General features: G+C 44.4%; 1 protein-coding gene and 1 long non-coding RNA gene across 13 annotated transcripts in view; one reads left to right on the plus strand and one right to left on the minus strand.

Moving 5' to 3' along the window:
• The window catches only part of LOC107051757 (CXXC-type zinc finger protein 4), a 156,713-nt gene that overhangs the window by 53,594 nt on the left and 75,897 nt on the right, over nucleotides 1–27,222 (plus strand). For 8 of the 12 annotated variants that reach the window (XR_003074766.3, XR_003074762.3, XR_003074767.3 and 5 more), the window contains exons 1-2: nucleotides 26,134–26,505; nucleotides 26,600–26,688. The exons of 1 other annotated variant lie outside the window; for it this stretch is intronic. Coding sequence is in view for 3 of the 11 variants with exons in the window: in XM_025149813.3 (XP_025005581.1) it covers nucleotides 26,488–26,505; nucleotides 26,600–26,688 (107 nt within the window). In the remaining 8 variants the exon portion in view is untranslated. Of the gene's footprint in view, nucleotides 1–25,363; nucleotides 25,818–26,133; nucleotides 26,506–26,599; nucleotides 26,689–27,222 lie in introns of those variants that run through there. 3 more of the 12 variants (XM_040699636.2, XM_046940770.1, XM_040699635.2) reach the window with 3 other exon arrangements.
• On the minus strand, nucleotides 26,306–27,214 carry LOC124417928. Its single transcript, XR_006939185.1, has 3 exons — nucleotides 27,171–27,214; nucleotides 26,555–26,697; nucleotides 26,306–26,447 (listed from the first exon to the last, which is right to left on the minus strand). It is a non-coding gene; the product is annotated as an uncharacterized LOC124417928 (long non-coding RNA).

A 27,222-nucleotide genomic window follows, 5' to 3' on the forward strand; every position in this document is an offset into this window, starting at 1 on the left:
CCTGCTTTTGTGCCTTGCCTTATTTCTAAAGCACAGGGGCAAAGGGCCCGAGTTGCCTCTGCCCAGTTCCTCATCAGAATGGCTTGCTACCTTCTCCAGTTCCTCCTGCAGTGTGGCTGTTCTCTTTCCATGTGGTACCCTGGCCCTGCTGCCTCGCTGTGCGTTAATCACCATGCAGTCACCATGCAAATGCCCTGTGATACGTTAGCTCTGGGAACAGCTATTCTCACTGCTGATTGACAACTGGGCCTCCACCAGTGCACTGGTTTGCTACTGTAAGGGTGAATGCATATGTAGATAAGCAGCCGAGCTTTCTTAAATATTTCAGAGGCTACTGTGCATCTCTGCGCGTGTACCTACACATGGACTTTTCCTGTGCTCCATTTGGGAGACTGCTTTGCTTGCTGAATGGGCATAGTTTCTGCTTTAGCCACAGCTCTTCATTCACTGCTATGACTTTTCATCCCTTCCCTCCAGTGCTACAGATCTCTTCTGCAGGATTTGCTCTCATTTAGTAAGTGGAGCCCCATTTTTCTGCTCTGTGCCTGTGCCATTTCTTTGCTTTGCAGCCTACTGGCAAAAGCCATTTGCCTAGCGAGACTGTGGTTAATGTGGCTCACCCAGTTTCATCCTTTTATTCAGTCTTTCTACCTGGCTGCTGGCGGCTGACAAGCATCTGCCTCCTATTTTTCTTTCCAGTCTGTCTTCCAGCTCTTTTATTCCCTGCTAAAAGGCTCCGCGCTCCGCTTTCACGTGCATTACATAGCACCTGGGAGTCAGAACAAATCTGACAAGTGAAAATGTGGAAACTAGATAGTTTTGGATATGTTTAGGGGCATAAGCAATAACTTTATGCCTTTTTAATATTTGTATATCATCTGGGGAGCTCCTGGCCTTCATTACAAATGCCTGAAGAGGTCCTTGGCTAAACTTAGAGTTGTTCTTTTTGTTGTTGTTGTTGTTCATTTTCCATCAGGTTTCTGCAGGTCCTTGTGATTCCTATCTTTGTTCTCTTTTCCTCATGGAGATGTGTAAGGAAAACTTGTGGGAAGTTTGATTTGTAAAGTGCAATGCAAAAAAAACCCCCCAAAAAACCAAAAGGAAAATGGTGGGATGTGTGCTAACATTTTGGCAAGTAGCAGAGAGGGAATTTAGTAGGCTGGAGGAGTTTTCCAAAGCCCTGCTCAACATTTCACATTTTATGATTCTTAATGACAAATGGCAATTGTGAATATTCATGAATTTTTCCCTGGGTTAATGTCATAACCTTTGCAGTAAAAAGGTGCTTTTCACTGGTAACAGCTACCTTTTGATTCATGTATGCAATAGCCCCAAAATTAACGTTCAGAGTGTGAGAAAGTAATTTTGCTTGTTTGTTTGCTGAGATGGTGAGGGGAAAATACATCTCAGAAGTCTGTCCTGTTGTGCCTTTATTGAGACAATGCAGTTCCTTACTTTCAAGCCCTCTGTTCTTCTCACCATATTTGTAGACTGCTGGGATCGATGCCTCAGTTCAGCCTTTCTGAAGAGGCAACTCAGTGTGTAGTATGAAGAATTTGTTTTTCTTCCCAAGCACGAAGAATTTGCCCGTGTTTGTTTCCCCCATTTATTTTGAACATTAATTTAGTATTTTATCAGTAATTACCTTATATCCTTTCCCCTGGTCAGTAGTCACTCTTCTGCTGCCTTTTCCCTGCCTGTGATTGTATTTGGTGCCTTGCAGTCATTACGTCTCACTGTGCCGCACTGAACTGGAGGTGCCCTTTATCTGTCCATAAGCCTAATTTATTCAAATCATTTTAAATTTCCTTGCTCTGTGCACCATTTTACACTTATGTGCTATCAGCAAAAAATTCTGCTTAAATAATTATATCCCCTGCAGGCCATTTATATAGAAGTCGAACAAAAGTGGATATTGTGCTGGAATTTGGGAACACTGCCTTGTTACTGTCCTGCTAGTCACCCTGAGCCCTTCCGTTTTTTGGACAGGCCACTTCTTGTCCCAGAGATGACTTCGAAGCCATTTGCAATCACTCTTTCCACTGCTTGCTGATTTTTTACAGGTCAGTCTCTTTGTGGGGTGTGACACCATGTGAATTCCTTCCATGTGGATAAATTATGCCCATCACTTCACTTCTGCCTCTCCATTTAGGACAGTGCTGTAAGAATTTTAAGCACGTTTGACAGACACGATGTGAATCCTGGCTGCCTCTCCTTCCCCAGACTGTATATTTCTGTGTTGCATAATCCTGTCCCACATTAACGTCTCCAATATCCGTTCTGTGGCTGCAGTTAGGATTATTGGTGAGTAGATTCCTAAATCCTCCCATGATTTAAGAAAGCGGGGGGGAAAAAGCAAAAAAAAAATAAAAAATAAAAATAAAATAAAAAAAAGAGAGAGAAAAAAAGCTGGAGTAACTACCTCCTAGGCATCTCAGATACACCTTCCTCAGGAAGCTATCAAGCAGTATTACTACAGGTTTTCCAATTTCCCTTGCTATTTCCTTCCAAATCGTGAGATGCAGTTAATCTACGTCTTGGGTCCTGTCAACTTTTAATAGTTCTAATTAACTATCTACCTGTCCAGATTGGATCATAAAGCCTTTTAACGTTTCATTTTTTTTTTCCCCACAAGAAAATGTATCCTTGTTTCTGGGATGTGACCTTCAGCTTCTTCTGTAAATACTCGGGCATCGAATATTAATTCAGGCTCATTGCTGCATCAGTCTCATCTGTCACTGACTTCTCACTCATACCCTCTCGCAGCCCCACAAGTTCCTTCCATGGTCGTGTGCTTTTAATATATCAAATGAAAATCTCCATTGAATTTCTTCACATCCTTGCCATTTTTTTTTAAAAAGCATTTGCTACTCCAGAGTTTCCTGCCAGTGTTTATAATTGCCCAATTTTGAATGCGATGTCATCAGCAGACCTGCTAAGTAATATAATAATAATACAGTAGAGGAAACTGAAACCACGGTATGGGCCCAAATGGTGGGCTTGTCTGGAACTGGATATGCTGAAGTGGAAGCAGCTCCAATTTTACAGTGTGTGGAATGAGAGCAGAACCCACCCCTGTCTGTGGAATAGCTCAGAAATAACCTGGGGCTTTCAGCGTGGTGTAGCCGCAAGGCTGCCTAGTGCTTGGAGCTCCAGCGTTTTGTAGAGCAATCACTGGGAAATCTGAAACTCGCCAGAACACCGAGCTTGGTTGAGCTTGGATTTCCTCAAGAAAATAGAAATTCTGCTCCTTGTTCTGAAGTAAATTCCTTTTTCTTCCTAGAAGATTGCTATTTCTGTGTGACTATGCTAGGGTTTTCAGTGGCACCTTGGTGCATTTCCTTGCTCAGTGCTCTTTTGCCGGGTGCAAACACAGTGTAAATGGGGTAGAGAGGCACTACAGGAGCTATTTTAGCTTAGCAGTCACTATTCCTACCTTTTTTTTTTTATACCTTAATGTCCTAAATCATATTCTCTGTGTTGCTTAATACCACATCTGGCATTCTTCCCTTCCTTGTCGGTTTATGTACACATTAAATTAGAAAGCAGTCCTGTACCAGATCAAGCTTTGCTTCCTCCTCTTAATGTAATCCACTCTGAGGTCTAGATAATTAAACTCTCCCACCCTCACTGCTGTGGTCTTTTACATGTTTTGCTCCATATATGCGATTCTTCTTAGCTCCTTCCTTGGTACGTTGTGCCTAATGTGTTCCTTTTGAACAGCTCCAGTGTGGGTATGAGCTGTGTCACTCCTACAGCTTCTCGAGTTTGGCCAGGCTCTCTTTTAGAAATGAGACTGTTGCTGTGCTGCCTGCTTCTCTTAAACAGCCTTTTAGGTACAGGGGTATGGAGAGACTTCATGCAACCTAGGGGAGAGTCTGGATCTGACTGAGCGCACATCAAGACGGTATGCAGACCTTTATGGAGCTTTGTGCTCTTGTCCTCCTCTCCTCTTCTTCATTCCCCAGCTTCTGCATTGAGGTTGCTGGATCTCAATAGTAGCCTCCCTTGGAAGACAGCCTTTTGTTTTGTTTGTTTGCTTGTTTAAGTACTTGGTGGTCAGAATAAATCCAGAACTGCTACTCTCTTCTTTGGTAGTGGCTGCGAAACCACTGAAATCAGAGAGGCTCGGGCAGACCTCTTCTGTACCCATCACTCTCAGCACAACCCTTTGTGGGACTCCCAGTACCACACACCTGGGCAGCATCCGCAGCAAGGGAGCAGGCTCACTCCCAGAACTAGTGATAGGGCAAGAGGGAATGGCCTCAAGTTGTGCCGGAAAGGTTCAGGTTGGATATTAGGAAACATTTCATTCTCCAAAAGAATGATCAGGCACCAGAATGGGCTACCCACGGAAGTGGTAGAGGTGTGTGGAGGTGTTCAAGGAAGGGGTAGATGTGGTATTAGGGGCGTGGCTTAGTGGGCAACATTGGTGTTAGGTGGATGGTTGGACTAGGTGATCTTTAAAGGTCTTTTCCAGCCTTAATGATTGTATGATTTTAAAATAGTATCCATAAACATTTGTTAAAAGTGTGGAGTCATCTCTGGGAATTCATCTGTGTGGAGTCATCCTTTCATCAGTCCTATTGGAAGGCAATCTCACAATATGTTTTAAGGACGTTCAGACAATTTGTTGGGATGGGCACTCTCTGTGAAACTGCATTAGGAGTGAGAAAGGAAGGGGGAGAAAACAAACATATTGCTGATATACTGCAACAAAATACATCTAGCTGTAGCCAATGCTTTCTCAGTTGAAGTTCAGAATTGTTCCAATTTTATTTCAAAATAGAAATAAGATGTTGTACTGGTGTACATAGTTGTTTTCCCAGCTAAGCTTTTTCAGTCAGCAAAAGCTTAAATAATGTAAAACGTGATGTCACTTGAGAAAAAAAATTCCTGATCCTCTTTGTCGTGTTCTGTAGTGGAAATAACACTTAACAGTTTTAGAGATTTAAATATGTTGTTACAGCTGAGGACATGACTTGCTTCCAACTTACTCTGAAAAAGAAATAGAGGTTTTTTAAATATAATTTTGCTTTCAGTGAATAAGTCTCACCCAGTGTATGTGGTTTTTTTTTTTTTAGTGCCCACAGGGTACTAAATATTGGTATTTATGTTAAAGTGCAAACATTACATGGCTGTACTTTCACATAGCACTTGCTGTTTCTTTCCAACATGGGAAGATGGTTTTATCAAGGTGACTGTGTAAGCAATTTGCCTCAAGATGCTATTTAGAGGCCACAATAACAAGCAAGACTTCCTGAGATGTGAGCGTATTGTGTTTGGTCAGGATTCCCAAGGAAGGAAATACTTGGAATATTGTTTATGAAGGAATGACATCATTGGAGTCTTCTGCGTGGTAGACAAGGTATCCATGGCTTCCTGACCACCCACCCCTGCCTCATGGCCAGAGAGATGCGGGAGGTCCCAGTTGCCTTCTACTACTCAGCTCAACACTGAGGTTTGAAAAAACGGGGTTTTCTAGGGAAAGGACCTTGTCACGTTGTCCCCTGAGTCCTTCTTCCCAACTGGCAGAAAATCATATCGAGCACTGTGTCCTTCCACCCCTGCCTAGGTTCCAGAAAAAGCCAGCACCTGTGCTCCCTGAGCAGGTAAGCGACTCCAGCCATTACACTTGCCAGCCCCCTGGGAGGCTGACAAATGAAGCTGTGCTCCTGAGTCCTGAACATATAATTTGCCACACGCAATTTGTGTCGCATCATGCCTAGCTGGAGCTCTACTTTCTGGACTACCCAAAATATATCTACAAATAGATCGTGTCATGTCAAAAACGAAATGGAAGTTGATAGTAATTGTGGACTGTATAATTAGAAAGCAGGAATCAGAATGTCTCACTAATGGGAACACCTGGAATACCTGCACAAAATGCTGATCAAAAGTCATCTTGGAATCCGGGGAACCCTATACACAACTGTTTCTGCCTCTTTAAAAAGCTGTTTAAATATGGCAAATTACTCTTTGATCACACTTCTGCTGGGGTAAACAGCATAGAAATCAAGCATAGGACAGTAATCTGACTCTTTTTGAGGAGGTCACGTCCGTGAGACTTAAAGGGTACAAAGTTGCACACAGTAGGTTTTTCTAAATTTAGACACCTTTCTATAAAGTCATGGTGTATCTAGGCCTAATAACAGTTGCTTGATGTTGTGGAGCTAAAAGTCTTCAGAAGTATAGGGGAGGAGGAGAAGGAAGCAGCAGCTTTAGGGCCATGTAAAAACAAAGCCTTTCTTTTCTCCTTTTAAATCTCTCTGCTGTGCCCTGATTGAACATAGGATGAAAAGCCACTGTCTTGAGATTTGAGGAAAACAAAGGATTTCTGTTTTTACTATTACACTGAAAAGCTCTTTACTGTATGAAAGGTTGTCTCTTCGAAACTTCCTCAGATTTGTGACCCAGGGTTTTGGGGAGTGCAACTGCCCAGCTTCTACCACAGAAATCAAGGATGTACTATCTTAGAGTAGTCCATGTGGGCAAGAACATTAGCTTTCTGATCTTTATATCAATTTTACACTGTATTTTGGGTGAAGTATTTTAAGAATGAAATTTTTGGCTTTCAAAGGTGATGGAAGGGGTGGTATGCTTTGACCCAAACTATCTGCTGTTATGCGCTAAGAATGATAGCGAATGGGCTGAAGTATTGTACTGAGGATGGCAGTCACAATGTCAGAATGAGCAATGGGCTCTTTCAAGATCGGGCCCTAACATTTTGTGTTACTTTTGAGCTCATGTATCTCTCCATTATGTTGATTGTCAACACCACCACTAGCATCCATTAGGGGCTTGTCATGACAACCGTTTGGAAGGGAGGAAAAAAAAAAAAAAAAAAAACAGCTTCAAGAAAACATTACTCTGTCAAAATACGGCATTTTACGGAAATACAGAATGTTTTGTGGAAATGCATTGGTTTCAATGAAAATTTCTCAGGGGTAGGCTGGAATTTTTAGAGAAGTGAGATTAAAAGGAAATAAACTACGTGGGAAACAGCATAATGACCTAGAGTGCTGGAAACCCCATATACTGTCCATCTCAAGTGCAGAGGTGATTTACTGTGCTCATCTGCTTATCCCACTTTCCATGATGGGTATGTTCAAACTGGGCTTTCCCTCCTGCCTCCAGAAGGTTATCTTGCTTGTCCTTCTCAAGTACTTGGTCCATCAGGTTAAAACAAAATGAAATAGGCAGTAGTCCAGCAGATGCTAGATCCAGGCTGTTCTCTGCAGTTTGGAAGTGGTTCGGGCTCTTTTTTGAGGAATAGCTGCTGTTGTGGTGGTTGTAGTTTAAAAAAAAAAAAAAAAAAAGCTTCATTATGAGGGCAGGGTTAGGGCTTGAGTTGTAGAGTACGCTAATGAAAGTAAGGCTACAATTAACAATGTGTAGTTGTGCGTTCAATGTGTTTTCAGATCAGAAACCTCCTTTGTGTTCTCATTCCCTTATGCCTCAAAGTGGAGGGAAGCAGAATGGTGGTCTGCTTTTTTCTTGCCTCACCTCCTAGTGAAAGCAGAGGAGATGTGCAGTTCCTTCTCAAGCCTGCTCCGTGGATAGCACATGTGGGATCTGTGATCTCTGCTTTTTCTCTTCCCTCCTTCCTCTGACCCGTTTGCGGCCACTTGCAGTCTGTCCTCTAGGACGTATTTCCAAGAGGGTCAGATATCACTGATATCTTCGTAATAAGCCACTTAAACATAGAATCAAAGGCTCACTTTTAGATGTTTCAATTGAAGTTGTTTTCAAAGAAATACCTGGTTAGGCAAACATTGCTCTCCCTGGTATCAGCATAAATGTGGTGCAACTCTGATGAAATCAGGAGCTAAATAAGCAAAGTAAGGCCTGGAAATTTTACCTACTGGCTCAGGAAACAAAGCATCAACAAAAGGGACTGATCTGTCATTGAGGAAAGCCAAGATAATGCCACAAGTAGATACTAGTTTACTAATTTGATCTAGAATTTGACTGTAATGAGGCAAGGAGACCCCCTGGTTGGGTCACTGATTTCAGTTAGCTTGAGTTATTCTCAAAACAATACAAAATCTTATCTAAAACTATCACTTCTGTACCTGCAGAAGGGAGCAGCTTTGGAATGTACCACTGCTGTGATGACTGGGCAGCATCATCCCAGTCTGTAATACAACATTCAGGTGCTAGTTCACAATTAACATACTTATGGGGGGCGGGGGGGTCTTTATTCTATATCTGCATGTCTAAACCTAGTTGCGTGTAGATCTTCCAGCTGTCTAGTCTTGGAGAACTCAATTATCAAATAAATGCATTTTCTCAGATGTCCCAGTCTGAATGACAGCCTGGCCCCAAAATGTGTTAGTTCAATCCTTGTGTAGAGAGTGTTTGCATGGACAAGTTGTTTGAATGACTTTGGAATGGAGATGAAACATTGCTATCCTGCATGATGGGTGGTTGAAGGTGAACTAACGTGCTAGGTTTCCTGTTGTAACTTCTTATAGCAGATATGACTCAGTTTTGGGGGGGATAATATAGGAGAGATTTTATTTTTTAATTTACAAGTGATTTCTCCGTAGGAACAGTATGAATTTGAATGCAGTACAGGGTTTTTATTTATTCAAAATGAGACAAAGAAGATCCATATGATTAATGTGTTCAAGCTAAAAACCTCTAACAATCTCTTATATTGTTAAAATATTTTAAACTAAATTGATTATAATGTTTTTGATGGAGGACAAGTTTGTGAAGGCAGTAGTTTCCTACCAAATGGAATAAAAAGCATTTCACATGCACAAAAAAAGTAGTGTACCGAATTTCAGGCTATAAATAAGGCAATTGTAAAATGTAAATGCTTCAAAACACTAGCAAAATTCAGCCAACAAAGCAGGGATCAGAAATTTATACCCTCGTTACCGGTAATTACAGTCACATTCTTTACTGAACTGTATTCCCAGCCAACACATAAAAGTGTCCTTATGCATTACCTGCTTAGAACTAAGTCACCCCTAACACACATGTGCCAGAAAGTGAATCTTGAGCTCTGTGGCCATGTTAGCACATGGAGCTCTGCATGCACTGCTGTAAATGTATCTGTCTACCTTTTAAGCAAAGTAGCTGAAAGCCCCTCAGGGTGTTCTTACGAAATGTAAATTCACTGACTTGGAGACCTCAGCATAAAATCGCTGCTTTTAGTGGATGGCAGTTTAACACTCTCCTTTCCTCAAGAAAGTGAGGAAAAAGAAATGCAATCCCGTGATTGGTTTTGTGTACCTTCAGCATTTGTCTTTTCCTTTATTCTTTGGCAAAATAAAAGCAGTTTAGGCATCTAAAAAAGTTGCCTTTTTTCTTTTTCTTTTTTTCTTTGTGCAGCAATAAATTCTTAATGCCCTTGTGACAGATCAATCTCAGCCTGTCAATATTTCATATTAGATACTTCCGCTGGTTAAGTTAAGGCGGAATCGTGAGGAAAGATAAGCTGCCTTCTGGCTCAGGTTGACACCTCCTGCCAAGACTGTTAATGTGTATAAGAAAAAGAAAGGCTTAGACTTGGGAGCTTAAATTCATTAGTGGTCTTTCTGCAAGTATTTTGGCAATACCGCATGGATCACGCGCGTTTTCTTCCAATGGTACACATGTTTGATTCAGGTTTCTTAAAAAAAACTCAAATAAATGTAAATTCAAACGCATGGTAAGCACCCACTTTTTTTTTTTAAACTTCTGTGGAACTGATGGGGTTGCTTCATGTTGGAAAACCAGACCATGTCCAATGAAGAGCTGTATGCCAAGTGTTAGCTGTCCAAATTCTGAAGTAACTGGGCTGTGATCACAAAGCCAGACCAAAGCAATTGCCCTTGGAAAGAGAGTTGTTGTCTGGAAGTCTGGACTGCAGGGACTTGAGCACCTGCTATAAAAGTCAGTCATTCAGTTCTTAAATTATTCTGTAGTAAGGTTCTTGCGTTCTTGGTGGGGGCAAGAAGCCCAAAGCATGTTGCAGAACACGGAAGATGCTACCTACCACAGAGCAGTTGGGTGATCCCAAGTCCTCCGTACCCATAACCAAATTCTGGATGCTTTCAATTGGGACAGAAGGATATCTGAAACAGGTGATGGGACTCAAGAAGTTTTGCTCGTGATCTTTCTGGCCACTTCAGAGCTGAAAAATTGGGTGTTCAAAATATTTTGAGTATCAAGATTTCTGCATGCCTCCTCAGGTGAATGGATCCACTGTCCAAAAAGTGTTTTTTCAACTTTTTTCAGTTTGAACATGCCTCCCGCATTCCATACTTTGGGGAGGCAGACCCCATGGGTAGCAGATGTAAGTTTACTTAAAGAAGGCTTTCTTTTCTTAGTCAGCTTCATTGCACTATTGGAAGCAGTTCATGGAAAAAAACCACCGGTCTTAATGCATTTCAGAAAATTGATTCTCTTTGGGATTATAGAAGGGTAATGCTAAAACAACCTTGGGTTTTAAAGCACAGTGACAGTCTGTGTAAAAATATTCTCCGTGTTTCTTGTGTTTGTTGCTAGTGAAATAAAAAAACAAAACAGTTCTTTTCCATTTTTAAGTTAAAACCCTACTTTACCTTGTCTAGTGTTTGGCTGTGTAATAATCATGTGTCTGGTCTTTCATAACCTTTTGTATTTTTTATCTTTTTTTAAGAAAAAAAAACATTATTTAATGGACTTGCCAATTAGCATTGGTTTCTCCCTGGTTGCTGTACAAACACAGTGTGAGAAGGAGGCCATTCTCTGGAGATCTTCTCTGATGATAAGACATAATCAAACTGATTTTGTAGGTTGTCAGTGGATTTCAGCTGTTGGGGCTGATTAGTCAATCTAGCAAAAAAATCCTTTGGTCCACAACTGAAAAAGTTTATTCAGAGCAATGTTGGAGGTGCATACAGAAACTGGGCAGACCTTCCCACCAATCGCTAAGGGAACAGGTCACACTCATCCCATTGTTGTCTGTCAGAGCTGCTTCACAAAGCTCGGAGCATGTATCATAAGGCTGGAGAAGGGGATCAGTCCTGCTTACACCCAGCATGCGAGGAAAGCCACCTGAATCCTCCAGTTGTAACATCCATCCTTCCTGGTGTGCAGTGAAATCTTAATTTCTCTGGGCTTACAGCTGTCTCCCCTGAATTAATCACAGCTGGTTTCTCAATCCAAACAAACTCTTATGGAAACTTGATTCTCTCTCCTGTGAATGCATGCAGGAAAGAAGGTGCTTTTTATTTTTTTTGCATAGTCATCTTTCAGATTAGATCTAGATGATATAAGTGCAAGACACATCATTAACTAGAGGAATCTGTTAATACCCATTATCATTAAATGGGTGGAAGACTATTTCTTGAATTGCAATCACAAAACTGTGTGCAGTGTTTGCTAACTGCTGTTTGCTTCCAAATACTGCATGTTGCTTGCTCATTAATTACTGCTACAGTTTGCAGGAATTATTCCATAATTAATTGGCCTTTAAAGCACTGTGCTGTATCTTTCTCACATTTGGGAAGTGCTACTCATGATTGTATTCTTCATGCAAGTTTTTCATAGAAGCTTTGCCAAAGTTCTTCGAACATGTCATCTTGGCAGATAAAAACATGACTTAGGAATGGCTACTAGAAATAAGACAGTGCATGTGAAAAGTTTTAGAAGCAATGAAATATCACTATTAAATGTAAAATCAATGTGGCATTCCTACCTCGTGAAATCCTTCCGCCCAAACTGTAAAACAAGCGATACTGTAAAAAGTTCGAATGCACTGTACTCAGTAATTTATGTAGTAATTCAGGAATTGGTTCAACTCTTAGAAAGGCTAATTTATTTGAATCCATTTGAATGTTGTGATTGGCACATTGGCATTAGTAATAACCCAGAGAAACCCAGCGTCTTCCAGTAGCGCAGTTCCCAAAATAAAGCATCAGTTTGGGAAATGAGCCCACCGCTTTGGGTGCCTGTGCCAGCTACGTTATGGATCCAGTCTTCCCCCTGCCTCTGGTGAGTCATTTGTGAAATGTAGGGATTCAGTATACCAAATGATTGGGCTACTCTGTCAGGAAAAAAGTATCTTCTCATCAGGGAAATGTAGAGAGACAGGCAGGCAAAAATGTAATTACTTATGTAATGCATACCTCCACATAGTCTCCAATGACTGGAAATACTGGGAATGATTTTAAGTCTCATCCGGAAAAAGCACCACAAATAGTATCACAGAATCATAGAATTGTTTGAGTTGGAAGGGACCCTTAAGGGCCATCTGATTCAATCCCTCTGCAATGAACAGGGACACCTGCAGCTCCAAGTGCTCAGGGCCCCTTCAGTCTGACCTTGGCTGTCTCCTGGGATGGGACTTCCACTGCCTCTCTGGGAAACCTGCACCAGTGCCTCACTACCGTTAATGTAAAAAACATATTCCTTATGTCCAATCTAAATCTCTCCTCATTTGGTGTGAAACCATTTCCCCTTGTCCTGTCACAGCAGACCCTGCTAAAGAGTCTGACCCCTTCCTCACAGCCCCCCTTTAGAAACTGAAAGGTCACTCTCAAGTGTCCCCAGAGCCTTCTTTTCTCCATGCTGAACAATCTCAGCTCTCAGTGTGTCCTTGTAAGGAAGATCTTTCATCCCCTGGAGCATTTTTGTGGCCCTCCTCTGAACGCGCTTCAGCAAGTCCATCTCTCTGCTGTTCATGAAGACTTCCCATCTAGACACGTTACTCCAGGTGAGGCCTCACAGCACAGACAGAGGGGCAGGATCACCTCCCTTGTCCTTCTGGCCATGCTTCTGTTGATGCGGCCCAGGAGACTGTTGACTTTCTGGGCTGTGAGAGCATGCTGCTGGCTCATATCCAGCTTACCATCTACCAGTACCCCCTGGTCCTTTTCGGCAGGGCTGTGCTTCATCTTTACACCCTCCAGCTTGCACTGATAGCGGGGGTTGCCATGACCCACATGCAAACCTCACACTTGGCTTTGTTGAACCTCACATGGTTCACCTGAACCCGCTGCTTGAAGCTGTTTAGGTCTCTCTGGATGGCACTTTGTCCCTCAGGTGTGTCAACTGCATGAACGCAGCTTGGTGTCATCTGCAAAGTTGCTGAGGGTGCACTTGAGCCCACTGTTGATGTCATTGATGAAGATGTTAAAGAGCACTGGTCCCTGTACTGACCCCTGAGGGACACCAATCATCACTGATCGCCATTCAGACATTGAGTCATGGACCACCACTCTCTGAGTATGATCTCGTAACCAGTTCCTCATCTTTCAAACAGTCCACCCATCAAGTCCATATATTTCCAATTTGGAGAGAACAATATTATATGGGATCATGTCAAAGGCCTTACTGAAGTCCAGATAGATGACATCAGTGGCTCTTTCCTTGTCCGCTGTCACAGTTACACCATCATAAAAAGTGACAAGGTTGATCAGGTAGGATCTGTGCCTGGTGAAGCCGTGCTGTTTATCCCATATCAATTCCCTCTCTTCCATGTATCTTAGCATAGTTTCCACGAGGATCTGCTCCATTATCTTCCCTGGCATGGAAGTGAGGCTAACAGATCAGTAGTTCCCTTGGCCATCCTTTCTACCCTTCTTTAAAGTAGATGTGACAGTGCCTTTGTTCCAGTCACCAGGGACTTCTCCTGACCACCATGACTTCTAAAATGTTGTTGAGAGTGGCTTGGTCACTAAGTCACCAATTCCCTCAGGACTGAGATGCAGCCTCATAGACTGTAGACTTACAGACATTCAGGATCCTCAGGGGGTCACTAACCTGATCTTCACTTACAGCAGGAGGGGCATCACTCCCCCTGTTCCCATGTTCTGAACCACCACTCAAAGGTTGTGTGTAGAGCAGTTGTGAATGAAGACTGAGGCAAAAAAGTTGTTGAGTACCCATCAGCCTTCTCTGTGTCCATTGTTATCAGCCTGCTTGTTTGCTCACTAGGGAGGGTATGCCCTCTTGGACTTTCCTATTCCTGTTGATGTGCCTATAGAAGCCTTTCTTATCCTTCTTTGTCCCCCTTGTCGAGTACAGTTTCAATTGGGCCCTGGCCTTCCTGACTCCATCCCTACACAGTGGAGCGGCATCTCTATACTCCTCCCAGGTTACCTGTCCCTGCTTCCACTGCCTGTACATTTTCTTCTTGCTCTCCAGTTTGACCAGAAGGTCCTGGTAGTTAGTAAATAGCACAATCATGCTTCATAGGGCTGAACGTTCAAGAGCTAGTAGACTCGTAGCAACACCTCATGTAGCACACAACATGCAGGACTCCTGGAGAAGCTTGACATTTATTTAGATGCTTAAATAGGATCAGAAGTCTTGTAAAAATCTCACCCCAGCAGCATGGGGGTGCAAGGCCTTTGGGAGATTGCAACCAGTAGTTGGATTGTCAAGGAAGAGATCAGATGACAGCCTTTGAAAGAGGCTATATAACGCACTGTTAATGCACACCCACTACCCAGCCAAAATAAATAAAATTAAAGCTCTAAGTGCATTATACTGTTGCAAAGCTTAAGATAATTCAAGATATATTCTGTCCTGAGTCAGATACCCACTCCACTGGAGTTGTGAGTGCTGGTGGTCAGGGCACTGCTAAGAACATGGAAGGGGCATCAAGGACAGAAAGGGAGGCAGAGCAGAAGTTACCTACAGGTGAGAGGGTGATGCTTTCAAAAGCTGCTTTCATTTGGACTACTGTTCTTGCAGGCGTCGGAGTGTGCACAGCCACACACTGCTTGAGCAGATAGCTGCTGCCTGCTGCGTGCTGGTGATGACAGCCGTGACATCTGCCTCTTACCCTCTGTGGCAAGTGCCATCACACCCAGTCAAACCAAATAAGTGGCATCTTGCTTTTTTATACCTTTCTCCCTAGAATTCCTTTGTGAAGATTTTAAACAGTTCTTCTTTTGCTCTAGTTAGACCAAGTGGCAAGTTGAGACCTTCACTTTTCTATTAAACTCTTTTGATTTAATTATCTCTGGTCCCCTACAGCAGCGTGTTTTTCTATGTGCCGAAGCCCATCAGATACAAAATCTCCTAGGCATAGTTTCCATAGCCCATAGTGATGCGAGCTGCAAAGCGCCGCTGTGAAAATAAGGTCCTGAGTCATTCCTGCTGTGTAGCAGACACAGTTGTGGCTTTTCATTAGTGAGAAGGATTGTGAGCTATATATTCATTTAAAAATAAATTGCGTTTGGAGAGTTGGAGGACATCAGCATTGGTGGCTCTATTTAGTATCAGCAGAAGATGATTGGCACAATTTGGTGTAGTTTGGGTGCCTTTATAAGTGCTGAAGGTGGATGGATACATGCAAAATGAAAGAAAATCGTGCCTATAGCTAGTATGCCGCCTGCTTTCTGTACTGGGAGAGGACTGGCTTGGTGCTAGAACTGAAGGGCTGATGAGTAAAGGTGGCTTCTCAGAGGGAAAAGGGATGCACTTTGCACAGTTAAATGCGAGAGAAGGTTGTGTGGGTGCATGTCAGGCTCCTGTAAATACATTAGCGTACTTTGATCTCCAGGGTTGCCAGGCCAGCTTCCTCTTGAGTTTACAAGAGATGCTTTTTTTCTGATGAGTTTGTAGTGGATGTGATGGTTTGATGAGCATTACACTGAGGTGAAATTACTGAGACAAGCAAATCGTGGGCAATCTATACTAAAGAGCATTAATGATTAAGCTCTGGTGGCAGTATTTGATAAAAGAAAGATGACATTCTCTTACCTTTTCTGAAAGGGCTGCTAATGCTATAGAGTGGTGGAGATGACACTGAGAAGAGTATGAACCTGAACTTGAAGTCAATGACTGAAAAGTGAAGGAAGTTAATATTGAATTAAATATAAAAGTGATTGAACTGTGGGTTTAGCCTGAAAGTTGGAGATCTGCATTTTTGCCAGGATAACAGATTTTTACAATTGGAAACCAAAGGCCAACAGTGATCCAGAGCAAAGGAAAGAGCACAGAAAGGTAGTGGTGAATGCAGAGTTGACTGGCCCATATTAATATGGTACTGCAAATACAGCTAAGCCATCAAGATAGTAGAAAGGCTTTCTAGCTCTAATACAAACTCCCAAATTGTTTTGGCACTGAGCTCAGAATTGCCCAGACAGATGCATGGGATGAATCAGAACATGATAGGAACGCAAATAGCTGCCCTTGCTGTAACACAGAAATGCTTTCCTTAGTGCTAAATGGCAAAAACACGACTTGGGGAGGCATCAGTAAAAAAGCCAAGTGTTGTCAGGTGAGAAAATGAGGTCAAGGTAAAAGAAATATATTTTCTTCTGATGTTTAAGGAGGCAGAACCAAAGCTGAGTTTCAAACTGGCAGAAAAAATCGAGGGAGATAAAATGATGCAGGAATCTGAGTGAGACTGCAGCTAAATCAAAGAGGTGAGAATTAATGATCTACCCTGAGGTATAATGCACATGGTATAGTTTAGGTGGCCCAGCAGAAGCAGCAAATCAAGCTTAGTGAGAGGTTTGGAATCAGGAAATCTGAAAAGGAGAGGGGAAAAAAAAAAAAAAAAGATGGCCAATTTATTGCAGAGAGAGAAAAGTTTATAACAGATGGGAAGCAAGCTATAATGCAGAGTGAATACGTGGTATTAGCTAGATGTATTGTTTTCTTCTTGTGCAACCTGACTGAACACTAATGTAGTTTCTAATATATGGAAAAAGCAGTGAGGCTTTTCAGGAAGAGCTTTAATATCTTTGCAAAATCTGGTTGTCACCAAGAGCTTCTGGTAAAGCCCTGCAGTCGTAACCTCCCTTGCCAAAATGAAACCAAGGAGACCGAGTTGGACCAGCTGATATAGCACACTTTCCTATCAACACATAGGCATCTAAACCAAAAGCTTGATTTGTCTAATTGTCTGGAGCTGCTAGTCTAAATGGTGCCCCAAACTGTGCAATTAACGTTACTTGATCCTCTTTGTCCTTGGTGTTCTGTACGTGTATGGCACTTAAGGGCAAAAATGAGTTTAAGTTGAGTGGGGAAGTAATCCATTCCCTTTGCTGATGTCTGCTAATGCTGTTAGAGCGTACACAGATTATACCGTATTCTATTTGATCTACCTGACTTCATCTCAAGTGTTTTAAAGGATGGTCATAGTCAGTGGAGGAAAACATCAAACGAGAAGCTTTAACTGAGATGAGAGTACAGCGGAAGGGAAAATGCAGGTTAAAATCATTGATGCTTTTTACAAGTTGTTAGAACTGAATCATACGTTCCCTTTCCTCCTACCTCCCAATCAAACAATGTCCAACTGGAAGTAACGGAACTGTCTTTTCAAGGTAGAAACGGCATGCAATCGTTAACATATAGCTTCTATTTTCTATGCTGTATCAAGCCATGCATCCACCTTTTCCTGGCTCATAACCAGCAGCAACCAGAAGACAGATAGCTTCTGAATGAAATGGAGGCACTAGGGTTGTCTGACTTTCATCGCCATTCCTGAGCCAGCAGACATCCCTGCGCCCTAAGTCTATTGCAGAGCCTACAAGATAAATCTTTTTGGGTAAAACACAAGGAGGAATTAAGTGCTGTTAAAGACATATGTGTATATACACATCCTCTTGTATTCTGAGGCTCTTCCCTGCAGTTTAGAAAGCCCTTCTAAAGAATGTACCTAGTATACAGGAATGATCTCCTGAAATGCCATGTTGGGTACTTTTTGATATTACCTCTTGTGGCAATTCCTTTTCCAAGACAGGGACTATAGGAAGTGCTAGAAATGTGGTTGCCTTTGACTTCGATACATTTAAGCTTTTCAAGTGATGCTCTTTCTCTAAGACAATGTGCTTATAGCATTAGGCACTTTTCTTTGGAGGTCTGAATACATTATCCTTAATGAAGAGAGAGAAGATGAGAATTTTAGCTCTTTTGCTCTCTTACACCAGATTAAAAGGAAAGAATAAATTAAAGCCAGACTCAGTGTCCTGTGTCCAGCTGAGAGAGGTTCCTGGAGGTGCAGCAGAGAAGAGTTGCAAGGGTGTCATTTACCCATGGCAAGTATTGGCAGGGACAGGACTTCAGGTGGTGAGGAAAGGGGTAATTGCACAAGGGAAGGATAACTCTGGGATATTTATTAAGACTATAAACCTTTCTTAATTACGCTGACTTCTCCAGCACCCCAAACCAAAGTAACCTAAAGCCCTAGGGCAACTCACGCTGAAGTTGTTCTGCTCGATTCTTGGTGGCATGTTGGCATGAAGTCTAATTGATTGGAATCACATAAAATAAGGCGGAGTTTAAGTTATTTAAAGGAAAGTGAGACTTCATAAATATAACAGTAAATGTGAAATTTAAAGTTTAGTACAATTTTTGAATTAAAAAAAATGGAAAAATAGCAAGGAGAGGCAAATGTTGGAAATGCAATCCTGAAAACTCTCAAGTTGTGTGGTATGTTAATGGGTTGTTAAAAGCTAAAAACTACAGAGAAAATGAATAGTAAATGGAGAAAATTATGTCAAACCAGCAGAAATTGTTAAAGATTTTTTTTTTCTCCTGGATGTTTTTCTGGGACCTGCCTGCTTTCTCTGTTTAGCATCTGTTTCTGCCTATTCTCTTTTCTTTCTTTCCCTTTCTCCCTTTTAAATGTTGTAACTGGAAAGCACAGTGTATTCAGTGGAGAACACATTGCAATTGTACATGAATGTGTTGTGAAACTTAGTGGAGAACTGGTGTGCATGTGCTACAGTGATTGTAATCATGTATGTCTGCGTTACTACTAACGAATTTATTCATCTTGGTGGTAAGATCTACTGTAAGGGAAATGTTAACAGACATTTGATGGAAGAAGAAAGTAAGACTTGTGTACTAGAGTTTCCTGAGAACAGGTAGTATTGTGGATCTTACCAGTAGAGCAGATGCTTCTTCAGTGGCAGACAGAACCATCTTATGTATCTGCCAGACAGAAGGAAGACCAGTCAATCAAATCATGACCACTTTTCCCACCTATGGCAATACTGACTTTCTCTTCTGTAACAGTCTCTAATCCATCCATCTGCTTCTGCCCTTTAGATCCTTCTGCAATGCTTAAAGAAAACATCTGGCCAAAGGTACCTAGATTCATTGGTGATAAAGGAGAGATGATTTTATGGTTACAGAGATCATAAGTAAGCCAGACTTAATAATAAACAAAACTAGTTTGGTTTCAGAACTACTCCAGTGTGCATGGTTGCTGTACTACTGTTGCCCAATCTTCTCTGATCTTACCTTTTTCATCACTAATGTGGGCCTTCTCTTGATCAGTCTAGAACCTGCTGTCTCCTTGCACATGCTCTCTCACAGCATCTGACACAGCAGCCTCCTCATTGAGGGTCATTTGGACACTCTGGGTTGGACTCATCTCACCTAACTTCACCTTTTAACCTATACATCTGAGTCAGGGGAGATAAATGAAAATCATAAGATGCCCTTCCGATCTATTTGTGACCTGTACTCTAGTAAGGAGCGAAAGTTTGGTCTTTCCTGGGACCACGGCACTAGCCAGTGGCCATTGTTTGTATGGATACACATATATTCATTTTGAAGTCTACCTTAGGAAGCAAAAATTGTTTGGAAACTTTCAGTGTTCTGTCAGAAAAAAAACAAGCAGATCTTTTGAGTTGGACCAAATGCAGAGGAAGGGCAGGTGAGCTGATGGTATTGAAAGGATTGATGTGGGGTGCAGTTGCCAAGGAAGAACATCAGCCAAAGGGAACAGCGCACTAAATTCTGGAGGCTTAGCATGGGCATCTATATACATGGGGTGTGTATATTATCTGTAGACTCATATGTCATACTGGAAAGAGCAGGATACAGGCAGATATTTGAAATAGAGACTTGATAATAGTAGGAAAGAAAGATGAGTAACCCTGAAATTGCCAAATATAAAAGGATGTTTATTACAGCTGCAGCAGGAAGTGAGACACATGAATGTAAATAGAATTACACACTGCTAGGAACTGCACATGGCTGGAAAACGTGCAGTCCCTATACTTCTTTCAGTACATGAAAACATGTATTCCTTAAAGACCTACTTCTTCATATATGCTACAGGTCTACTGTGACCCTGCTGTTCTATGGTCATGGCATGAATGGGAGACTCAGTGGTTCCTGTTTCATTGAACGTTGTCTTTTGTCTACAATCTGCTGCATGTTTGGCAGTGGTGGGCTTTGGCAGATAAGATTCTGCATGTGGGAGAAGGAGCAACAGGGGAAGCAACAAGAAGCTAACTCTGACTTGAACAAAGAGAAAGGCTAAAAAGCTCTGTCATTGAAGTCAAAATATTTAGAAGCATTCCCAAAGGATAGGTGTAATTTCTGATTTCAAACAAGACTAATGTACCACTTAACCTACAAGTTTACATGAGTTGTAAATGATACGCAGTAGGAACTCTCTCCGAAGAGGTACAGATCTCCAAAACTTTCAGTGTGAATGGAATGGTATGGTATGTAAAGATATTTATATTTTTGAGGTAAACATATTACTGGTGTTCTTGGTACTTTGCTTTTAAAGATACAAAATCAATACCTATTTTAGGTGACTATTTATTCACTCATACTAGTGCTTTTACAATAACACAGACATTAAAAGAATCATAAGATAACACCTGCAATTTGTCTAGAAGTACTAAAAGAAAATAACGTATTGTTACACAAAATGATCAGTGTCTGAGGTCTTTGACAGCTGTAAAAACAGCACCCTTTCACAGGCAGCACTATTAAATAATTTTTAATTTGCACTAATAGTGGGGTTCAGGTTCTCTAACGATCCTGTGAAAACATCCACGGAAACGCTGAGAGAAGATTTATTTTGTGGCAATACCAATTCTAGGTGACAGACAGTGTTCTCGGGGTTTTTTTTTGTTGACAAAGACAACAATAATACTTGCTCATAAATAGCTGTATAATGACTACAATCTGCAAAATCCAAAGTCATTAAAAAAATCTACATTCAGAGAACACAATCCTCACTCTTTCTGAAAGACAGTTTCCTTATTATGACTTTTTTCATTTTGATTGAGCCAGATGCCAACAGATTTTTTGGGGGCTCTATTCTTTATAAACGGAGAGCAAATTATTAGCAGAAGCCAGCAGCAAAATAACAACAGAGTGCAGTTTGCTGAACAAACTTGAGAAATAATTACCAGATCCCTTATGAATCTTTACTTTCTCTGTGTTTTTGCTGCTGAAGAACAGCATCATCGTTTACATGCAGATGCCAGGGCTCAGCTCCTTCCTTGTAACAGGACTTGGTTCAGTGCAGCTGAAATGGGGACTGTGGATTGAAACCACCTTCACATACTAGCCAGCAACCCCTGGCACTGCAGAAAGCTGGCCACAGCCCCTGGATTAATCTCAAATGGTGTCATTTGGTCCCATTCTGCCCTCAGAATGTCATATACTGCTGACCTATGTCTTGTTAGGCCCACGTCTTGTGGTCAAGGCCACGAAATAAACATCGGTGTCTAAGTGGTGTTCTTCAGTGCCACAACCCCATTACAGTTGGCATAAACACAAGCAAGAAGCACTGCATTCCCCTTCCCTCCCTCCTGTTTCCTCCTAGGATAGCTGTGGCCATAAAGTAGAGATCGTTAAGGAGGACTTTTGTATTAATGATTGCATGTACGTTACAGTAATCAGGTAATGGCTATATCAGCTTTCATTAGAAGTCTCAAGAAGCCCATCTTTGCTATGCATGATAAACTAATTCCTAAATACTTTGGTGGTGTTGTGTAAAGCCTTAATGTCCACTTTGTCTATATGGGCAATTGTTTGTTGGTCAGTTCATTACTGTGTGTAACAGCAAACTCGCATGTTAAATGGACGTGGTTAATGACGAGGCTCTGTGTGCCGCGTAAGCTCTGCACTGAAGTATTTGTGTCAGTTTTTTGTGTCATTTTTGTACTTCAGTACAATTCCAGGTATAAAAGAGAGAAGCCTGTTAATCCCAGTTATCAACTAAAAAAGTTGTGGGCCTTTAAGTACTGAGTGCAGTAAGTGAATTCACAAGGGGCACTTCTGCCGTCCTGCTTCCAGTAATGCTTTGCAACTTTGAGTCAAGTAGATTCAGCAGGGATAACAGGCAAGAATTTCAAGACCAGAGGTACCTTGCTTCTTGTTCAGCTTCTTGATAGCATCTCCTGGCCTGCCTGCAGCATGTTTTAACAAGATCCCTGTACTCGGGGCCATGTTTGCTGTGTTGTACGGCTGTGATGTACAGCAGGTGCGTGCTTACTTGGGGGTAGAGTTACACCCAGGGAGGGCTCAGCATGGGCTGGAGGTGATCGTCAGTGCGAGCACGCAGGCAGGGGAGCAGCTGGTGAGGGAGGGGCAGCCAAGGGGGTCCAGGCAGTGGAGCATCAGCTGCCCTGAAGCAGCTCTGTTGCTGGCTTAAAATACTGGTGTGACTGCACCTTTGGACGGGACTGCGCACGTGTGAGAAAGGATAGCCCTTGTTGAGACAAAGCAATTTGCTTGTGTCCCTGGTGGCGCCTTCTGTGTTTTGTCCTGCCCCTGTGTTCCTATCACATCCTCATGATGCAGTTTATCCATCTCTCTTGCCAGCTTTTGTTGGCCCCTCAGCGCACGCCGTCTTGTCCACCTGCCAGGTCCAGTAGCTCACATTTTGTCGCTGTTGAGTGTGATGCATTCTTCCAACCAGCTGTTGGCATCAGGGGTCTCATTTCCTTTTCCCAACAACCCCTTTCTTGACTCTGCAGGGTCACAGCAGTGATTGGGACAATCACTGAGAGGTACTCAGAGAGCTGGGGTGACAAGTACAGGATGATGGAAGTTAGCATTGTTTGAACCCCAGCAGCTACCTATTCTGCAAGATGGTGCCTGCTGTTGGATGTCTAGCATTGGAAAGGAGACGATAATTGTGTCATTAAATGATGGATACTGTGCTGTCAGCGTGTGGTATCTTTTAGACTCACTAGTGTGTAGAGCAGCCAGCTGACCTCCACAGCACTGCTCGGCTGTGGGATACCTCTGAAATCTAAGAAAGAAATGGGTTCTGGGGACACTGGAGATGGTATAGAGTACTGCTGTGGGATTATCCATCAGTCCTACACCACATGCCATGTGGAATCCCTTTTTTATGCCTTCTGACAGAAAAGCCAAAGGCTGATTAACATGACCTCAGGGGACAGTAAGGGATATGGCCATCCGCTGTGTGCTGGTGCTTGCTGCCAGTCAGAAGGGTGGCCCGTAGGATACGAGTGCTCCTGGCACTGACACCAGCTTTGAGTGATTGATCGTCATTCCTCCCAATAAAGCCTTAACCATAAATAATAGTGTTGTGTGAAATCAAGTATTTGAAAAACAAGCTTATTCCATATGAGTCTGCATCTCTAACAGTGAAAATGTGACAGCAGATGAAGGGAGCAAGACATTGACAGAACTGTAAATATACACGTTCCTTTTCTCGCAGCATGGAACTGAAATGATAACAGGATTTGTGGTTATTTCAGGGAGAAAGTGGCCAAACCTATGCAACACCACAACCAAAGGAAGTATTTCTTTAGATTTTATGGTCTTAAAGGTCCCTTCCAACACAAACCATTCTATGACTCTGTGACTGTTTTTCCTTTCGTTGTTTTAGGAGGCATTCAAAAAGTTGGGCTATCTCCCACCTTTTTCTAATGCTAGTACAATGCTTATGGGATCAGCAACAGGTTGTGATAGGTTTACGATGGCCACTTTACAGATAGGCACAAGTGCAAGGCGTGGAGTGAACAAGAGCAGAAAAAATGAACTTTGGATTGTTTTTTTTTACACTTCTCTTTTTGAACAACCAGAGCAGAGCAGCTCCTGTGTTCACAGTGGGCTCTGCATTCCTGCTAAAAGCGAAATAGCAATGGCTTCTGGATGAAAAGCAGAGCCTGGGATTTCTAACTTTCCATCCCTCCCATCAAAGCAGGGATTACGTTGAGAAGGACAATCTGGAATTGCTTTCGTAAGGCTTCTCCTGAGAAAGCTGTATCTGGAACGTTGGCTGCCTCGCCGACAACCACCTGTACATTTTCCACTCTTCCCATCCTCTGACACTCTCGAGCTTGGGGTGGGCTGCAGGATAAAGCAGGCTCATATCTGAAAACAAAACAACTTTCCTGAACAGAAGGCTTTGGAGAGAACCCATCTGGAGTGAATTCCATGCTTCTTCCCAGGCACTAGAAAAGTGTGCAAGTTTTCCAAGCTGGAGCGGAAGGATTATCTATAGCATCGCAATCCAACTCACATGGCAGTTAAAATATCTATGAAACATACTTCCTTTGCATGAGAAAAGACGGGTAGAGGTTTTTCTCCTTTCTTCTTCTAGGTTATTAACAATGTAACTCTTTCAGAATAAGAAACTAACTCAGAAAGGACTGCAAGTGTGTGACCAAGGCTGTGATGAGAGGAAATGTGCAGTTCAGGAGGATTCTGTGTTTGAACGCCATGCCAAGTGCTTGGGGTATTGCACGGGGCATGGGAACCAAGGGGAGGGGAGAGGGGTAGGGAATCACAGAACAGTTTGAGTCGGAAGGGACCTTAAAGGCCATCTGGTCTGACTCCCCTGCAGTGAACAGGGACATACACAGCTTCATCAGGGGCTCTGAGCCCTTCCACTTCGTGATGTTCCTAAAACACCATTTCCCCTCGCTTGTATTTTTTTCCCAAAAGTTTTTCCCAAAAGAACTGTCCTGCGGGATCGTGCCGTCTCCTTGGGAGGTGATGCTTTAATGCGTTAACACCTGTTTGGAGTATTTCAAAATGCACACTGTGTGTTTAGAGGCAAACGATGGGTTCGATGCGCTGCAGCGGGTTCCGAATCATGCGTGCTGGTCCACCATACAAATGCTGCGGCTCCTCGGCTCACTGTGGGCTGTCCGACGGACCTGGGCTGCCGCTGCTCTGTTAGACCAGAGGCAAATGTAAGATTCAAAGCATAAGGGCTGTGAGCGGCGTGCGCCTGGCCCGGTGCCCGTGGGGTGACCCCACGTGTGGCCTGCACCGACGCTGCCACCCAACTTGGGCTTTCCGATGGCAGCGTGGTCGCGGGCGCACCGTGGGTTTCCAGAGGCCGCGTCACATCTGCGAGCCAGCTATTTCCCTTCCACCTGCCCGCAACGCGCAGCACCTAAACCGCCCGGAATCGGCAGCGGCAGCAACGAACGATGCCGACGATCGCCGAGCCGCTGGCACCAAGTTGCGCGCCAGGCTGCGCCTTCCATCAGCGCCGCTCTCGCCGCCCCCCCGCTGTGCGCCGCGCTGTGCCGTGCCGTGCCGCGCCGCGGGCAGGGTGGCGGCCCGTGCGCGCCTCTCGCGGCGGCTGGGCAGCGGCCGCCCGCCTCCCGCATCCCCGCCCGCTCCCCCCGGCCCCGCCGCCTCCTTCCCTCCTTCCCACCCTCCCTCCCGCCCCGCCCGCCCGGCGCGCACGGCCGCGGCGCGGGGACGCGGCCCCGGGCTCCCGCCCGCCCTCGCACGCACACACGCACACACATACACACACACTCACACACTCACACGCGCGCTCCCTCGGTGCCTGCTCCTTCCTCGCCCCCCGCCGCCTCCCCCGCCTCCTCCTCCTCCTTTCTCTGCGACGAGACGGAGAGAGGGAGCGAGGGGAACGGCGCTCGCAGGTATTTGTTTAGCGGCTCGGCGCTGCCGGATGGGCACCCCCGCCCCCCGCGCCCCTTCCCGCCGCCCCTCGCAGTTTGTTTACAAGTCGCAAAGTTGTAATTGAGGAGCCGCCAGGACACAGCTGGATGCTCGCTGCCGCCGCTGCTCCCTCTCCTTCTTTGTGTTACGGACTGATGTGCAACTAATTAGCGGCGGGCAGGCTGCGCATCCGAGCCCCCCCAGTAAAGAGCCCGGTAAGTGACTGCTTTGCTTTTTTCCCTCTCCTCCCTCCTTCTCCGTGTTCTTTTCTTTTTTTCTTTTTTTTTTTTTCCTTAGGGGGGTGGCTTTTCTTTTTTTTTTTTTTATCTTTCTCGTTCTGTGCTTTGTCGGCGGCTTTTTGTATCTTTTATTTTTCATTTTTTGCCGTCGTTCTTGTCCTCCGGGCTCGCCAAAGTACCCGAACGCCAGAGCCGGGCGAGAAAAGGCGCCGCGGCATTAATTTATTAATTAATCTGCCCCCGCCCCTCCTCCCGAATGTCAAATATGACCTCTGCTCCCCGGCTCCTGCACGACAGACGTGCGGGAGCGAACATGCACGGCCACGGCCGCCTCCCGCCGGCGGTCCCCGGTGCGGGCTGCGGGCTCAGCCCCGGGCACGCGGCCTCGCGGTGCGTGATCGATGCGTGCCCGCCGCCGCCGGGGGCCCCGAGGCCGTGCGGCTCCGCTTGCCTTCCTCTCGGGGCAGCCTTTGTATTGCCGGCTGCGCCCCGGGCTCGTCCCTTCCCCGCCGAAGGGAGGACGCGGAGCGGCTCCCGGTCTCCTCCCGCCGTGCCCCAGCCCGGGGCGAGGCTTCTCGCTCAGGTTCGCGCTCCCTTCGCTCGGATCTGTTGACATAAAGCCCGCTTTTCGGTGCCTCGGGAGAAGATGAAGTTGGTGCGCTCGGTAGGTTGGGCTCCGAACGGTTCATTAATCTAATTACGATCGTAATTACCGTAATTGATAACCATTTGGAACTGAACGCGGCGGCGTCTGGCAGCTAGACGCGGCCCCGCGGCGTGCCCGGAGCGAGCCCCTGCCCGATGGCCGCCCGTCGGAAAAGGTGCTGGAAATATCTGAGCCGCTCAGGTACGGCAGCTGGAAAACAAAGAGCCACTGTTCGGAAACTGAGGGCTTTTGAAGTTGTGCTGCTGTTTCGCCTCAGTTGGCGAAGGCTGCCGTAACGTGCCTTTCTCCCGCCTCTAAACCGAGCCCCCCGGCAGCGGCCTGCGGGCGGCCGTCCTGACCCCGCGGCTCCCCGCAGACGGCCTCGGGGATCCCTCCCTCCCCGCGGGGTGAGCCCCGGCTCCCGCAGCGCCCGGGGCCTCGGCGCGGCTACGGCCCGCCTGCCCCACCGCCACTGCGCTGCTGTCGACTGTCGCCCCGCTGCCAGCTGTGCCGCGGCGCTAATGACCGCCGGGCGCAGAAGGACACGGCGGCAGCTGGCGACTCCCCGCCTCTTCCTCCTCTTCGGGGCTCTTTTTTATCCCCTCTCCCTTTTTTTTAATTTTTTTTTTTATTTCCCCCCCCCTTTTTTTTTTCTTTGTTTTTTTTTCCTTTTTTCCCCTTACGCTTTCTCCGCCGGCTGAGCCGCTCCGGCCCCGCGCTCGCCCGCGGACTTCG

Source organism: Gallus gallus, chromosome 4 (assembly GCF_016699485.2).
Source record: "Gallus gallus isolate bGalGal1 chromosome 4, bGalGal1.mat.broiler.GRCg7b, whole genome shotgun sequence".
NCBI lineage: Eukaryota > Metazoa > Chordata > Aves > Galliformes > Phasianidae > Gallus > Gallus gallus.